Source organism: Mytilus galloprovincialis, chromosome 8 (assembly GCF_965363235.1).
Source record: "Mytilus galloprovincialis chromosome 8, xbMytGall1.hap1.1, whole genome shotgun sequence".
Lineage (NCBI taxonomy): Eukaryota > Metazoa > Mollusca > Bivalvia > Mytilida > Mytilidae > Mytilus > Mytilus galloprovincialis.
This window is the reverse complement of record NC_134845.1, coordinates 69,667,705-69,686,114: the sequence shown is the minus strand read 5'-3', so window position 1 is coordinate 69,686,114 and position 18,410 is coordinate 69,667,705. Positions and strand designations below refer to the sequence as shown.

Sequence of the window (18,410 nt, the reverse complement as noted above, 5' to 3'; positions counted from 1 at the left end):
TTGATGATGTTTTGACCATTTGATATGTTTGATGAAATAAACAGTAAAGGGCTCAATCTGAATGTAATTATGAAATATGTGTTGACAATTTAAGATTTGTCAGACGAAATGACAGTCTCTTTTATATATTAGCAAAATAATATCCAAATTTCTAATTGTAATGGTAGGTTATTTGTTGTTGGGTTGCTGTCACATTAAATATATCTATGCATCTCTTTTATTCCTAGGACTTGCCTACATTACAGAACCTTATATAAAAGATGTATTCTTGTACATACAAATTTACACACATATATATATAATACTCATTACACACACTTGCATTTTCTCTGGTGAAAATCATAGCTCATATCATTTCTTTCATATCTTTCAATCAAGATGAATTAAACATAGGTATACATTTCTACATATTATTTGAAACAAGATCCTCTATTTAAAAATAAGCAAGAATGAAAAGGTCCACATTCATGAAAGAAGAATCTGCTGATTAAAATAAAATTCTGAATTCTATGTTAGCACTAACTGTTAAGAACATAACATGCCTGAAAATGTTTGTTGTATCCATTATCAATTATTAATTATTGTGAGGTTCATTCTGTTGCTATATATAACAAAAAGAAGTGATCTTGTGAAGCTTCATATATTATTTTTTCCAAGTTATATTTCAAATAGTTGATACAGGTATTTAAAACATTTTTACAACAATGACATAAACATGTAACATAAAACACAAATATGCATAGAATTGATGTTGTATGGATGTCATTTTATAAAGCTTAACAAAATAATAGATTGAACAGCATTCCACAACAACTTAAAGTGTATGAACAATTCATTATAAAAACTACTTTTTCTTTCATGATCTATTGCTAGGCCACCAACCCTTCATTAAATGTACTGCGAAAAAGCTATTGACCAAAACCTTTACATTAGTAATTCTAGCATCTGATAGTATAACAGCAGTTCTCAACCAAATATAGCACTGAAAAGAAGAAAACTACACCAAAAATTATAAAAATATTACTAGTTAAATTTTTAAATTAATTGACAGTTGTTATGATATTCATGATTAATATCTATCAGCAAGAAAACAATTCATTTCTTATGACGAAAGGATGGTAAAGTTTGTGGCCCAGGATGAACTTGGAACTGTCCCATGGAAAAGAGGGAATGTTTGATAATGTAGAAATAATTTGGAATTAACTGCAATAAGAACATATAACTGACATGAATTGCCAATTGACAGACATAAGGATACCATGAACTGGTAACGAAAACCATATTTAGTTCAGCTTCATATATGGTTGAGAACAAAAAGCTACTAGTATATGCAACATATTAAAAGAAGCATAAAGATAATATTCCAACTTATCACAATTTGGTGTTTATGTATAAATGTAATTCCACCAATCCAAATATAACTAAATATACAAAAATAACTTTTCTACTACAACAACTAATTATATTAACTTAAACTTAACTTTTAACAAAATCATACTCAATAATAGTAATTACTACAAATGAAATAAAAGTACAAAAATAGTATTTTGAGGTCAGGGTTCCTTTTCCAGTTATACAAATTACAAGCATAAATAAACCTTTCATACTGTATATACATGTAGTTTGGTATGGAACGCAAATAGTGCCACCATTACCAATAATCTTTGAAGAATATAGATAGTATTTGAAAACCACTTGGCTATATATATATTTATATGTTAATCTTTAAAATAAGGTCAATCATCTTGAATAATCAGTGGCAGATTTAGTGGGTGTTCCATGGCTTGGAACACCCCTTCCCCCAAATTTTTATATGACAAACTCATGCTTTTGTATAGGAACATATGGTTGAAACCCCTATTTAAAATGGCTTGATCAGGTCCTAAAAAATCATCTGCTCATACTGAATCTAGATTTCATTTGCCTGGGAATAGAATAAAAAACATCAGCTATTTTTTTTTGTGACATATCTTAATCTTTGTCATTTAGTTGAAATTTTATTAACATGGAGAATTTTGCATTGATTCCCATCTTTTAGCTTTGATAAGATTAACACTAACATTTTCTCACCGAATAATTTACCAACATGTGGCACATTTATACATCCATACTTTGGCAAGTTCTACATTTCTCTCCAGTCTTCATAGGACTCAAATTTAAAACATGACTAAAGGAAAAAACACATGGACTATAAAAATCTATATAATTGGTTATGGTTGATAAAAATATGTATAACATACACAGTAGGCCATCCTTTACAAAATCCTAACAATGAAGTGCAAACCTTTTCTATTTCAGTAAAAAAAAATCTTTTTGAACATTTTTAGAACATATTCATACTATCTTCTTATTAAGATTCCTTTTATTCAACTGACAGATTAAGTATGTAATTTATCCTGAATAATCTTAATAATCTAGAGGCTCCCACAGGGTACCCCCCTCAGGTCGCAAGGTCGCTTTTAAATTTGTCGAGAGGTCGTTTTTAAGGAAAATGTACAGGTCGCAGGTCGTTTTTCAGAACACAGAGAACGGAAGTCAGTCGGAGGTCGTTTTTTCCAAATTTTACAGGTCGAAGGTCGTTTTTAGAAGGCCCTCAGGTCGGAAGTCGCCTCTAAAAAGCTCAGAGGTCGCAGGTTGCTTTTGACCCTGCGGGAGCCTCAATCTACTGGTTTTTTTTACTGTTTAATTTTGGAGAAAAACGTAAAAAAAAACTGTCCAAATTCCCTTTCAAACCTTCACTCATTCATTTTTGAACAAGGACATAAGAATGATTTATGAAATGGTTTAGTACATAGTATATGTGAACATGTGATGTTATAATTCCTTTGGCTATTCCATTACAATGAATGGGGGAGGGCAAACAAATATTTTTAGACATGGATTGAGAGTCTTTAAGGCTGTACCTTTTTGTCTATGTGGTGTATGTATCACTACTTAAAGACAGTATGCTGGATTTTTATGTGGATTTTTAAAGTCTCTCCTAACTTTCCTTGTTCACACATTTTTTTGGAATAGTCTTAGTAATAAATAATAAATAGCACTTTATGATATATTTAAGCATTGAACAATCCTACTGATCAGTAGAGTACAATGAAATGGATTTGTTTTATGTTTAATATCAATAATTGTGTTCTTTAACATATCAAGACTGTTCAGAGAAAATTATTTTATGAGTAAAATTTGGATTGTACAGGGAATGAATAATTTAAGGATTGTGCTAACACTGATAATGTGAAAAGCATTGGGAACATGTAGGGGTGCCTGAAAAGCTAATAATTATTTAGACCTAAGTAAATACATAATGAGAAGTTTTAATCAAATATCAACAAGCTAAGGAACAAACATTTCACAAGATCAGACATGTCCAACAAAAACTAAGAAACATGTAAAATTTAATAAGAAATAATATAGCACCTTAAGTTCAAGGTCAAAGTTGAAAACTTGGACAACATAAAGTTTTTATCACAGTATGACTCAGATCATCCAAATAAATGACCAAAATGTTTTTTATTGAGAAATAAATCAGTCATATGACCAAAACAGTCAAATTACCATATATATATAATACAGACAGTGAAGAACTGACAATCTGTGATTTGGTTAGTATGGTGTAAAAATATTTACCACTACACAAATCATATTATTCAATCAATGTGCTCTATTATATGGGTAAATATCAATTCAAATTTTATGAAGGTCATCCTTCAGGTTATTTCATCAAATTAATCATTTCTAAAATACAATGTGTATACGTTAATTTTTCTTCTGAATAGATTTAATGAACATCTACTTTCAATGCAAAGAAATGTCAAGTTTGAAGTGACTATTCAGATACCTTTTTCTAACTTATTCGAGAGAAATTATTCTGAAGTTCTGTAAATAAGAATCAGACAATGCATTGACAAATCTTTCATAAAAAAATACAAATGGAGACAGTTTCATTCCATCCTCCTGGAAAACTTATAGTTTTAACCTTGGTGTTATAAGACCAATGTTTTAAAGGGCACCTGCTTATAGTTTTCCCTTCCAATGAGTGCCTATTAATTATAGGGTCGATTGCTATTTATTTCTCTCCGAAAACTAGACTGTAACTTTATCACTGTATACTTCACATGTATGTAATTTAATCTGACGTAATAAAAAAAAACACTTCTGCTCAAAATCCTCAGCAAAACATTTGATGATTTATAATAGCTAAGCCTGATATAATATCCTCCTAAAAAGGTTTTATAATACAGCCTTGAGCATTATTAAACAATAAATAAATGCCATTTGTGAAATATCTACATCAAAAACATCCTTCCTTCCAACTGTCATCATGACGTTGAGAAGACGTCGATCTAGGGGCAGGTAATCCACTTCTGAAAAAAATAATAATATTAAAATAAAATCAGAAACATCAAAATCTTGAACTTTTTCATTGATTTTTCTAACATATATATATATACAACAGTCACTGATAAATTATAGAGCCAAACTTCATACCAAAGTGTGTTGCCATTTTATTATGTTTACTGTTGATATATTTTTTTGAAATTTAGAATTATAACTGTTTTCAAGATAAAACTTAAACTTAAAAATTTAATTACACTTGAGGGGCAATAACTCTAAAAACTCCAAAACATTTAATTTGCTGTAGAAACTGCTTAGTTTTTGAGATAAAGGTCAAGAACTGCATTTTACTCCTTTGCTTATTTTGAAGTTAATTTAAACCTGACCATGTTTGTCAATGGATCAAGTTCCACAATACCACTTTTAAACATGATTCTCTCAGAAATATTTGAGTAAAGATATGATACATTGGGCTCAGTAGTTACATCATAAGTGAAGATTTTTGTTTTAGGACAAATGACAAAATCTGATATGGCCTTTTAAATAAATTGACCTAAAATTCACGCTTAACCACAAGTCCTACGGCCCAGGCTTGTAAAATTCTTCTCTATAAGCAAAGAGAATCCAACTTAAATTTTTCGTAAAATTGTGATTCAGTCTTGTGGATTCAAAAGTTTATCGCTAAGACTGAAAAGGATAATCCTGTACCTTCTAACAGGAGTTGCAAGCTTGCTATTTCCAGGCCGTGGTATAGTTCGTCTAGATGGTGTTGGAAGACCAGTTCTTTGTGGTGAAGGCCCTCTAGGACTAGGCTGTCTTAAACCACTAACATTAGGCGATCCTGGCCGACCAGGTGCTTGAAGGCGTGAATATTGACGCACTTTTGGAGATACAGTTTGTTCACAGTCATCACTACCACCAGAGGAATAATTGTCTAGATAAGGGTCACTACCATATTGTCCAGAAGTCTGTGGTAATCTTGATACATTTTGGTAACTTCTTCTTAAACCTGGATTTTCTGAAATAGTACACATAAACATTGTATATTTGATTTAGGGTGGTACCCAACACTTTCACTAAAATTAATTTGGCTCGTTTAATTTTCATAAAATTTTGTCAAAGTATTCACTTTAACCCTTTAACCAAAATATAAAATTTCAAAAATTTTGAACCAACCGTTTTATATGCATACCATGGTAAAAAAAATCAGACCATTTAAGCTTGCAAGTACTATCAAAATGATCAGCTTCAAAATGTTTCTATGGAACAAAGGGAATTAATCTTACAGAAAGGTAAAGAGAGTTACTTACCTTGATTATTATTATAATTATTTAAAAACTGATTACTAGCATGTGGACTATCTGGAGGACTACTGGCATCAGAACCTAAACTATTACTCTGACTTAGATGTCTCTCACCTAAAGTAAAAAGATAATAAGTTCAGTAAAATGTTGCTAGAGGAGACTGATGGAGAAAAAATGAGGAAAGCTGTCTTTTAAATTATTACTCTAGGCTCTCAACAGAAGCAACAATGAAATGTTACTTTAGGTTTATCCATAATTAAGAAGAAAAGTGTAAATTAAAATACTTTGCAAAGAATGAAAATATATCATGTCTGAAACTATAACCCTGAGACAATAGAAAATGACAAACAAATTTCATTTAAATGCAGAAAAAAGTTCCATACCATATCTGAAATATGAAATATAGTGTAAACTATTTGGCTTTGGCCTTGATTGAAAGAACAAAATAAACTTCTCTTATTTTTTCATTTTTTTAAGGTCAGATAACTATATTCATTTATATCTTTAGTAATTAGGCCAAAATAAAAAGATTGTATGTTTGCCCAAACGCGACCGACCCAAAATAAACACGCCGACTCAAATTCTTTTTTTGACGTTTTTTAGAAGAATTTTTTTTTTTTGCGGATTTTTTTCGTGTCCGCTCCATCATCGTATAAAACTTAAAGTTTGTCGTCTTTGCGTTTGAAAGTAACTATGAATAAGATTAAAAGAAAGCGCATCAGAGATGCAGTTAATCGATATTCGATGTTCTCTGTTTTTATCTTCTGACTTAACGAACATAAAGAAGTGAAACATGTGAAGTGGCACAGTTTTTTTTACGCTCTAGTTGTCTGTACTACCAAACAGTCAGGGTACTTACTTAAATAAGTGATTTTATAAATCACTGATTCAACTATCATTATTTCCATAAAGGTTGGAAGTTAGAGTTGTCTTTCTTTAATAATCACCTATTTAAGTAGTACAAATTAATCACTAGAAGAAGTGATTTAATTTTATTGTAGCTTTAAATATAGAATACTAATGATCCAGGAACTAATTATGTTTCTAAACTTATCAGAACCAACATCTGTGTTGTCTAGGATGACCAGGTCATTTCAGGTGATGACCTTGTACTGAATCTAGGATAATGACATAAAAATCACTTGTTTAAGTATCAGACCTCAATTTCCTTCCCAAAAATCACTTCTTTAAGTATCATTCTTTTAATAACCCCCACTAATTTCAACGCCCCCGAACAGTGAAATTTTTATCGCGAACAGTAGAATTTTATTACCTAATCTGAAAGATGAAACCTTGAACTTCACATGAAAAATACTCCCACTGCTGGGAAAAATCTTTTAAGAAAGTATCAGTTCATTATGTAAAGCCATTATTATAGCATATTTTCAACTAAAATATAATTTTCAGCTAAATGATAGCATCAAAGGCATAAACCTTGCTACTTAAAAGAAGCAAAAAGTTTTTTTTTTTTAATTTTACTAATTAAAAGATATTATTTAAACCTATGTGTTTAAGATTTTGAAAAAAATACAAAATTCCAATTTGTGACAAAACCTCAAATTTGCTACTCAAATAAGTGATTATAAAAATCACTTATTTCAGTAAGTCCCCTGACTGCCAAACCCTTACCTATATGCTCAATGCTAATTTCATCGTGTAAAAGAATATTCAGGTAGATTTGTTCAAAACCATGTGCAATCGAATATTTTCAATGTTATTCTGACAGGAAATGGATCCGGAAGTTGCGAATTTACAATCTTGCAAGAAGATTTTGTTTTTACTAAATAAAAAGGAATTATTTCTTGATAAATTGTTGTCTTTAATTATAATCTTTCTTTATCATGTGAATTAGATGCTTTTTTATCCAAATAGTTCAAATTTACAAGTCTTAGTTGACAAGATCAGTACGTTGCTGTTTGGGAGAATTTGATAAAACTATAATTGCTCACAGAATCAGAATATAATCTTAACTGAATGTAACTCCTTCTGAATAATTTATTGCAATACATGTATAAATATAAATCCCCTTTGACAAGAGAAATCTGGCTTTTGTCAAAAATATTTTTTTCACATGTGCAAAAGTAAACACATGTTATGGTGGGATTTTTATACAAATTTGTGAGGAAGCCTCTGGAACCTGATGACCTAAAAATAAAATAGTCTTCAGAAAACGTTAACTTTATGCAATTATACTTTATCAATAATGATTATTTTCAAAAATTTAAAGAAATAAAATTATAACGAATATGTTTTTTAATAGTTTGGAGATTCTACAGAACATGCTTTGATCTATTTATAGCCAAATTAGTTTACCTGTGTGATAATGTTAAGAATTGAATGCTTCTTTTTGTAAATGTATTGGGGTGTAAAAGCGTTGACCGAAGTACATTTTGTATGAAGCGCGGAAGCGCTTCATTCTCAAAATGTATGCACAGTCAACGCTTTTACAACCCTATAAAGTTACAAAAAGAAGCATTCAATACTTATAATTAAATTTTTTAGCTATGATCATGAAAACACGAATTTTATATATTTTATTATTTAATTCACCTGTGCACTTTATTGTTGGATTACGTGTTATCATGAGTGAATAGTTGTATTGAGCAATGCAACTGCTTACGGAATAATAGTGATGTGCAGTTAAACAATCAGAATAAAATATTATAATGAAACATACATCTAATGTAATTATTAAAATATAAATTTTCAAAAAAAAAAAAAAAGACAGAAACTATGGATGGTAGATAATAATTCATTTAAAATATTTTAGGACATTTAATCTAGGGTTTAAAAACTGCAAACAAATTAAATCAATACATAGTCAGCTGATATTTTTTTTACACAAACATCGTGTTGATGTAACTGTTGAAAATCACTTCATAAATCCACCAGCCCTTTCACACATGTAGCAATTGTCAGGGTTATAAACATCTCAGGATACAAATCATAAAGTAGACTAATTTATGTATAGAGGTTTTAAATTCATGGCTTTTGGTTGACTCTACAAAGGTTTGACGACAAAAACAGATGTACTGTCTGTTTCAAGATCTTTTAATATTTTCATGCAAATTCTGAAGAAAGAAAAAAAGAATTTGCCTACCTACCTACCCACACCCAGTCATCATGGGTCGGGTTTGGGAAAACTGAAATATTTTTAATTGTGGCCTTATTGTTATGAATGTTTCAATAAGAAATTTATTTAAACTTTTATAATTCTTATTTTAACTTTATTCATACATATATGGTATATGCATGACACATCAATGATTTATTGAAATAAAGGAAAAAAGTCTGCACATGCCTCAAGTTATTTTGACAAAACAAAACTGTATTTATAAGCTTTAAAAGTATTTTTACATGTTAGTTACAGATATATATGTAATATGTAGACAATACATGAAACACACATCCATACTGTACAAAAAAATAATCAAATTTCTGTCAGGGCTATTCCAGAAAAAAATGTATGGGGGTGTTGGAAGGCACATTGTATTAATAATACATGGGTGATGGGTATCAGAGCAACTTTTCACACTATAATGAACTATAATTCTCAATTACAATTGTCTGGGTGGCGGGTGCTGACAAAAACTGCCTTCCAACCCCCCAATTCATTTTTGTTTCAACAAAATACTATCAAGTGAACAATATGCCAAAAGGGCAATAACTCTTACTCAAATTAATTTAATGCCAATGGAAAAATTTATAAAATTATATACACCATGTTTAAATATACCACACAAAAGATCATTCAGTGTGTGAGGTTTCATTTTTCTAATACTTTTTTCCAATTGTAAGACTGATATTTTTATAGGATGTAATTCATTTAATTTTCGTTAATATTTCTAGAAAGGTCACATCATTAGTTGAATTTTCATTGTTTAGGTCAATCAAAATGATATACTACCAAGCATGCATGCTCTATAGTGAGAACTTGCAAATTCTGTTATAAACAAAAAGGAACAAAACTTTTTATTTGGTGCTAGATATTAAATATTTAGTTGGTAGTTTCTCACAAGAACCTTAGTAAAACTTAAACAACTTTTTAATTTGAAATGTTACTTTAATTGTATACTCAGATATGAATTGAATAATATAAAAAGAACATTATTTACATATGACCCTTTATACTATAGTAGAATCCAAACATTGTAGCGCACCGCGCGAATGAGCACTTCTCTTTCAAATCTCACCACTTCTCCCTATCAGTTTCAAAAAGAGAAGTCACTTCTCCCTATAATTCTGAAGTAGTGTGAGCCCTGAAAAGTATAGTCTACCAATGAATATTTTTCATTGGAAAGAAGAAAATGGTATATTTAAATATGGTGTATTCGTTACAACAAATAAAGCATAATCTGTAGTACATCTAAAAAAATATTTTAGTTTTGTCATCTTAATAGAGCACATGGACATAACAATACATAGTTTTGTCATTTCAAGCACATACACAATATAATCATTATAATGCAGACATATTGATATTCAACTCCAAAGTAACCATGCATGACAGCCATGCTTACAACATGTAAATTGGTCAGGATATCTGTCTACAAAACTGTTTAATGCAACTTTCATTGTGAAATATATCATGTATATTATATCCACTTACAGAAACTCCAATGCATACAATTTTGATTAAAAATGTAATGCCTTATTGTGTAAAAACAGAAATCTCACTTCCCCTTCACTATAATGGCATTTCAACCATACCGAATGCAATTAATTCTTGAACAACTCACTTTAAAACATAAGTGAAAACTTTTTATAAATAATAAAAAACATAGAAGATGCAGTCATCATATATAATCTAGGAACCAGTTCTGTAGAGAGATGTTTCAACCACAATCATGCTCCTTACCGTCAAATTTGTTTGGGCTACATCTATTACCCACATGGTTATCATTTTCTGTGTTAACAGATTGAGGAATCTGTCGTGGTTTTGGGGCTTAACAAAAATAGTACATTTATAAACTATAATTTTTTTTAATATATACTTTTTGATTTCAAATAAAAGGATTTTAATTTAATTTTTCCACATAAAAAAAAAACATGTTTTCTTTTACTTACATTTGTATAAACCTCAATATTCTCATAAATCTGTTGTTTAAATATGAATATCAGGGTTGTCAGATACATTACTGTAATGAGTAATACTAAATCATTCCATCTCAAGAAGCTTAGAAATCTTTGATGAAAGTTTTCTTTAAGACAGATTAATTGAGTACAGAAGTTTCTAGACCTGCTTCTACCTTTATAGGTGATCATGGTGATGTAAGTTTAAAATAATTATTTACATTTTTCTCCAAACTTTTTTCTAAAGTTATCTAGACTTTATTATTACCTCTTCTTGGTGAAGACTGTGACATACTTTGCCGTAAACCTGAAAATACAGTGGTTGTAATAAATTAATAAGTATATAGACAGGACTTTACTTTTTACATTTTTTAAGTTTTTTAGTTTAAACATATTTATCTATAGTGGATTGGGAAACAAGTTTTGCAACTTATATTAATCCCTTTCCACTTTGCGGGTGCGAGTGCTGCCTTGTAGCAGCATTAGCCTACTCTTTTTTGAAATCTACAAGGATGTCTTTAACGTGCAAGAGATATGGCTCTTTCTTAACACGGGTCAGCCACTTATCGTCCCCTTCCCACGAGCTATCATCGTTTCCTCAAGACCATACTCGCAGATGTTGTCAAGGGAGAGCCGAAAATTGAGTTCCTGAAATTTTCATCCCAAACGGGAATCGAACCAGGAACCTTTATGTTAGTAGTCCGATGCACTAACCATTACACCAAGGCTCTCTTTTAAGTGTAAAAGGTCCTTTTGTTGTTACATATATTTTATTCCTATATTTCGGTCTCTGCATGTTTACTTTTTGTTCATTGAATAAAGAGTTGAATTTAACTATTCATGAGTAAAGCTTTGTATCTTTCAAGTCTGACTTTGGAACAAAAAATACAACATTGTATAGGTTGTCATTGGTTCATGTCTGTTATATTTGTTTCACAAATTGTTTTGTTGTAAATCAAGCAGTCAGTTTTCTCAATTGAATGGTTTCATATTTTTCATGTTTGGGACTTTTATAGCCACTCATACGTTATGGGTTTTTCATTGTTGAAGATAGTTGCCTTTTATAGCCACCCATACGTTATGGGTTTTTCATTGTTGAAGATAGTTGCCTTTTATAACCACCCATACGATATGGGTTTTTCATTGTTGAAGATAGTTGCCTTTTATAACCACCCATACGATATGGGTTTTTCATTGTTGAAGATAGTTGCCTTTTATAACCACCCATACGATATGGGTTTTTCATTGTTGAAGATAGTTGCCTTTTATAACCACCCATACGATATGGGTTTTTCATTGTTGAAGATAGTTGCCTTTTATAACCACCCATACGTTATGGGTTTTTCATTGTTGAAGATAGTTGCCTTTTATAACCACCCATACGATATGGGTTTTTCATTGTTGAAGATAGTTGCCTTTTATAACCACCCATACGATATGGGTTTTTCATTGTTGAAGATAGTTGCCTTTTATAACCACCCATACGATATGGGTTTTTCATTGTTGAAGATAGTTGCCTTTTATTGCTTACATTCAAATCTCCTTATTTTTATATAATAACAGCTTTGTTTGAACACTCTAAGCTTTAAACATGGTATACTTGTGTCTAACAAAATTTCAACTCATCACAGCTGGACTAAAAACGATTAAATTAATGCAAAATACTGTGCTTTAATTTCAGGAACAAGGTTTTAAATTTGTGACTTTTGCAGTATTTTAGGCCAAGAGAGTTTGATACAAGTGTCAACAACTGTTTTTGGATTTTATCATTCATAAATTGCTTTTGTTTTTTGTTTCATTTAAGTATGAATCGTTGTACATATATTGTCAGCAACATGTATCTAATAAAACTATGATATATGCATGTGTGCAGCAAGCAGTTCTAATAATATGATACATGTACACAACAGGTTATTTTTAAACATACTTTCCATTCAAAATTGTTTGTTCATATCCAACAAATTATTAGTTTAGACTCAAATAATATTTGCAGAGTCAATGCAGACTTACTCTCTTCTTGTAATTTTGCTAAATTTTCTATATCTGAAACATTTGGATGATTTTTACTATCTGTACTGTCTGATTCTTCAGGAAGCTTTGCATGATCTGGTGGCATATCATTTACTTGAGGTCTGGTTCGTTTAGGTCTGGTAAATGTTCCAGTATCAACATTTTTACCCATTCCAATATTACTTCCTAAAATTGATAATGAAAACAAAATTCAAAACACAATTCAAATGCACTTTAATAAAATAGTTTTTGATTACTTGTGTATCAAGCTTTCAGATAATCAAGATAAGAGTGCACAATCTAAAATGTCTCGCCTTCTTTACTGACCATTGATTCAACGTTGAAAAGTCCTAAAAATAAAGGTTTTACTGAAAGCATCATGGACACTAAACATTTTGAAAGATCTATGACAATGAGGTCAAGCTTAGATAAATTTTGTCAGACAATTTGTGGACTGTTATTTGTTCCATTTTCCATGGTATGTCATTGCAACATTGTATTTACTCCCCCTTTTGAGAGTACTGTATATTTAATTTGATTTTTGGGTGTTTTAACACCATTTTTAAGCACTGTTTTTGTGCTGTTTTATAGAGGCCGGTTTTTATTGGTGGAGAAAGTCTGAGTGCTAGAGAAGCCACTGACTTTCAATATGAAAACTGACAATCCTATTAAATTATTATTGGAGTCGAGTGCACCCGTTTGTGCAGGGTTCGAACTAACAACCTCAGTGTTGACTGGCTAGTGATTACATTAGTAACTACTTATACCACTTGACCACTGAGGACCCTTTGGAGTACTGTATAATATGACACAATTCTTACCATAAGACGTTGCCAATGATTTCCTGATGACAGGTTTGTTATTATATACAGGCATGACAGGTGTACTATCAGCAGAATGACTCATCTTAGTATAAGTTCTTGGTGTACTGTAACTTCCAAATACTGGTGTACTACAACTCCTACTCACTGAAAAGTCATCAGTTTGAAAGTTAAAAGCAAGGATTAACAAATATAATCAACAAAGAAGAACAATTAATCCCATTCGATTTCTTACAAGCAGACAAAATAAATGTACATGAAGGGAAAGTTTACCTTTTTTAATGGTTTGCATAACTCTGATGTATAAAATAACTATTACTAAAAAAATAAAAGTTTGACTTTGAATTTATCTACCACCTATCTATGACCACTATCATCTATAATGACTATTCTCTAATTCTGCTGCAATATAACCCTGTCTTAACCCTTTGTATAAAAAAAATTGCAAACATGGGAAGATAAAAATGACAATTTTGTGGATTTGTGGAATTCAATCAAAAGGGATTTAAGTTTATCAAAAAAGATTTTTTTTAAATCATTATGATCATTAAAGAAATATGAGAAACAGATTTTTACATACATTTAGTTACTAGTGGATGATTATCAGATTTATCTTATCTCAATAGTTTATAATAAATTATAAATTTTAACTATCTCGAATAGATGAATCTGATAATGCACTGGTACATGTTACAATGTACATGTAAAATCTATATTTATAAATACTATCTTACTTCTAGCAGCTTCATCAAGTTTAAAAATTAAGGACCTCTTCACGGATTCCACCTCTGGACTTGGGTGCTCAAATTCTTGCCGAACCCATTTGTATGGACTAACTCTGTTCTGTGAAGGCGTGGCAGGTTTGGGGGATGAATATAACCTGTAAATAAAAGTACAATTATAACAACAATGTTAATAATATTTTGTAATAAAGTTGAGAACTATACAGTGTTCTCCCCAGTTACGAAATGCAAGGGCATGTAACTCTTTTTAGATTGAACTTTTGTGACCTGAAGCAATCAGTCATAATCATGATTTAATGCAATATGAAATATACATATTGCTTTATGACATGTGTTTAATAAAAATGGTTGAACAGGTAATTTTGATCATAGTTGTTCTTAGGTCTTTGAATAATCTTTCAAGAATCTGTCTGACTTCAACTTTTGACATCATACAGCAATCACTTTTCAATTGTGGTGCAAGATATTTTCTATTATGACATGTATCATGTATATGATGTCAAAATTTTATGGGAACTTGTGTGATGTCCAAGCAGACAAATAGCAAAAAGGAGTATCAGTTCTGGAAATCTCTGAACCATTAACAGTCAGGGGAATTACTGAAGTAAGTGATTTTTAAATCACTTATTTGAGTAGCAAAATCGAGGTTTTGTCACAAATTGGGATTATGTAGTTTTTTTCAAAATTTTAAACACATAGGTTTAAATAATATCTTTTAATTAGTAAAATTAAAAAAAAAATTAACTTTTTGTTTAGGACTTTTAAGTAGCAAGGTTTATGCCTTTGATGCTATCATTTAGCTGAAAATTCTATTTTAGTTGAAAAAATGCTATAATAATGGCTTTACATAATGAACTGATACTTTCTTCAAAGATTTTTCCCAGCAGTGGGAGTATTTTTCCTGTGAAGTTCAAGGTTTCATCTTTCAGATTATGTAATAAAATTCTACTGTTCGCGATAAAAATTTCACTGTTCGGGGGTGTTGAAATTAGTGGGGGTTATTAAAAGAATGATACTTTTAAAAAAGAAGTGATTTTTAGGAAGGAAATTGAGGTCTGATACTTAAACAAGTGATTTTTATGTCATTATCCTAGATTCAGTACAAGGTCATCACCTGAAATGACCTGGTCATCCTAGACAACACAGATGTTGGTTCTGATAAGTTTAGAAACATAATTAGTTCCTGGATCATTAGTATTCTATATTTAAAGCTACAATAAAATTAAATCACTTCTTCTAGTGATTAATTTGTACTACTTAAATAGGTGATTAATAAAGAACGACAACTCTAACTTCCAACCTTTATGGAAATAATGTTACTTGAATCAGTGATTTAGAAAATCACTTATTTAAGTAAGTCCCCTGACTGATTAACGAATTTTGGTAACTTCAGAATTTATCTGGTTTTTGGCATTTATAAATAAATAAATAAGTAAATGATAAGGATTTTGGAACATTTGACATCAATTTTCATGAACCTGTGGTAGATAGATTTTAATTTTACCAGATATAATTCTTTAAATTTGTCTTTAGTTTGGTATGAAGTTGTTCCCAGCATGCCATTTTTTTATTTATAAATGCCAAAAGTTGGCAAAACCTAATAAACACTGAAAGTACCTAATTCGTTAATGGTTCAGTTAATCATGTTAAAGAATTTGGTAGCCATTACCAGTCAGGGGACTTACTGAGATAAGTGATTTTTAAATCACTTATTAGAGTAGCAAATTCAAAATTTTGTCACAAATCAAGATTTTGTAATTTTTTTTAAATTTTAAACACATAGGTGTAAAATAATATCTTTTAATTATTAAAATTGAAAAAAATAAACTTTTTGCTTCTTTTAAGTAGAAAGGTTAATGCCTTTGATGCTATCATTTAGCTGAAAATTCTATTTTAGTTGAAAAAATGCTACAATAATGGCTTTACATAATAAACTGATACTTTCTTAAAAGATTTTTCCCAGCAGTGGGAGTATTTTTCCTGTGAAGTTCAAGGTTTCATCTTACAGATTATGTAATAAAATTCTACTGTTCACGATAAAAAAAATCACTGTTCAGGGGTGTTGAAATTAGTGGGGGTTATTAAAATAATGATACTTAAAAGAAGTGATTTTTGGGAAGGAAATTGAGGTACAAAATGTATGGTACTTAAACAAGTGATTTGTATGTCATTATCCTAGATTCAGTACAAGGTCATCACTTGAAATGACCTGGTCATCCTAGACAACACAGATGTTGATTCTGATAAGTTTAGAAACATAATTAGTCCCTGGATCATTAGTATTCTATATTTAAAACTACAATAAAATTAAATCACTTAGTCTAGTGATAAATTTGTACTACTTAAATAGGTGATTATTAAAGAAAGATAACTCTTACTTTCAACCTTTATGAACAAAATGTTACTTGAATCAGTGATTTAGAAAATCACTCATTTAAGAAAGTCCCCTGACTGATTACCAAATTCATTAACGTTACCGAATTCAGAAATTTCCAGAACTTTTAATGCTACTTCGAATATGTTGCACATTGTTATTTGTCAGCTGTATTGTTGTTGTTGACATGTTGTTTGGAATATAGAAAAATCGAAAAACATGTCACAATGTATGCATTTACATGTATGTGCAATTGAAATATGGATTATCATGATTATATGAAAACATGATGCACAAAATATCTGATGTATGAAAACATTTGACAGGACAGCAGGATGATGACTTTTTGATGTATTTCTATTACATTTGCCTTACCAACTGTCTTCTTCATCTTTCATTGAAAGATTTTCGATATCAACCAATTCAGAATCATCGCCTGATTCCACAGGTTGATTCTTTAAATTTAAGGTGTCGGGAATATTGTTATTATGATGCAAAGTCAATTTCCCATGTTCAATTTCACCGTTCTGTACATTTTCTGAATTGTTTTTTTGTCTAGAACGAAGCACTTCATTTTGCTTTTCAAGCTTTTTGACTAGATCTTGGAGTTTGCGAACTTCCGCTTCTGGGTCTATCAATGAATCTCCGCTATCCATGGTTATTTGACATTAGTTTTATAGTCAAATGACTTTGTAAAATACAAAATTTAACACAGTTGGGACACACTTCATATCTTTGTAGCCATTTTGTGTTTAGTTTAAACACGCATGCGCAAATGGTAACTTCCGTTTACATTTTCACTCATAGATTGCTGTGCGATCACTATATTTATTATGAATCATTGGCAGGTGCGCAATCCTTTGATCTCTTGATTAGTATTAATTATCGATTAAAAATGATCCGGTTAGGAATTATGGCGAAATATCGTCCCAAAGTATAATGTATAAAACGACCTATAGACTGAAAATTTAAAAGTTGTACATAGTGAGTCTGTATGAGTTCTATAATTCTGAAAAACAACACAATCTGAAGGCTCTGAATTGCTAATCATAGCCGTGCATGTCACACCTAGTTTCGAGTGAGTTTTAACGACTTAATAAATATGTTCCGGACCATATTAGTATTTGGACCATATGACCAAATACTCATATGGTCCGACCATACGCGTATGGTCGGGGTAATTAACATTCTGTTTAAATACAGTTTACTTTTAATACTTCTTAAGGGCATACTATACAGTTTTGATCCCGTATTTACAGTTTGATGAACATTTCTTATAGGCTATTTTTTGCCTGATAAAATCAAATATGTAATAAAAAATATACCTTCATGTGCTACTTTTTGAGTTAAATGAGGTCGATCTTTTGTATATTTGCTCAAAATTCGGATTTGTGGCCGTTATTTTCCTTTTCGAAAGAAAGACATAACTTGTTTTAAAAGATAAACGACCCGTTATTAATCAAACGAGTATTATACTCATATGGTCCGACCATACGCGTACGGTCGGACCATATGAGTCATGGTACGCATATGGTCATGACCATACGCGTATGGTCCAAATACGCATATGGTCCGGAACATACATAATAGTGAAAATACAAATTTTTACTATCCATACTAAGAAACAAATACATCTGTGCATGTCTCAACTAGTTTCGAGTGATTTAAACGACTAAGTGAAAATACCAAATTTTACCATCCATACTAAGAAACAATTGAAACAAACGTTTCTTAGTATGGATAGTAAAATTTT

General features: G+C 30.5%; 1 protein-coding gene across 2 annotated transcripts; it reads right to left on the bottom strand.

Moving 5' to 3' along the window:
- Positions 1–201: 201 nt before the first annotated feature.
- On the bottom strand, positions 202–17,421 carry LOC143042466 (SLAIN motif-containing protein 2-like). 2 transcript variants are annotated; one of them, XM_076214763.1, is made up of 9 exons: positions 17,033–17,421; positions 14,275–14,420; positions 13,541–13,687; positions 12,720–12,905; positions 10,978–11,016; positions 10,495–10,581; positions 5,643–5,750; positions 5,041–5,350; positions 202–4,361 (listed from the first exon to the last, which is right to left on the bottom strand). In XM_076214763.1, the coding sequence occupies exons 1-9, from the start codon at positions 17,311–17,313 to the stop codon at positions 4,289–4,291; spliced, it is 1,377 nt and encodes a 458-aa protein (XP_076070878.1). In that variant the 5' UTR covers positions 17,314–17,421; the 3' UTR covers positions 202–4,288. The 2 variants fall into 2 exon arrangements, with proteins under 2 accessions (XP_076070878.1, XP_076070879.1); XM_076214764.1 differs by lacking the exon at positions 10,495–10,581.
- Positions 17,422–18,410: the final 989 nt, after the last annotated feature.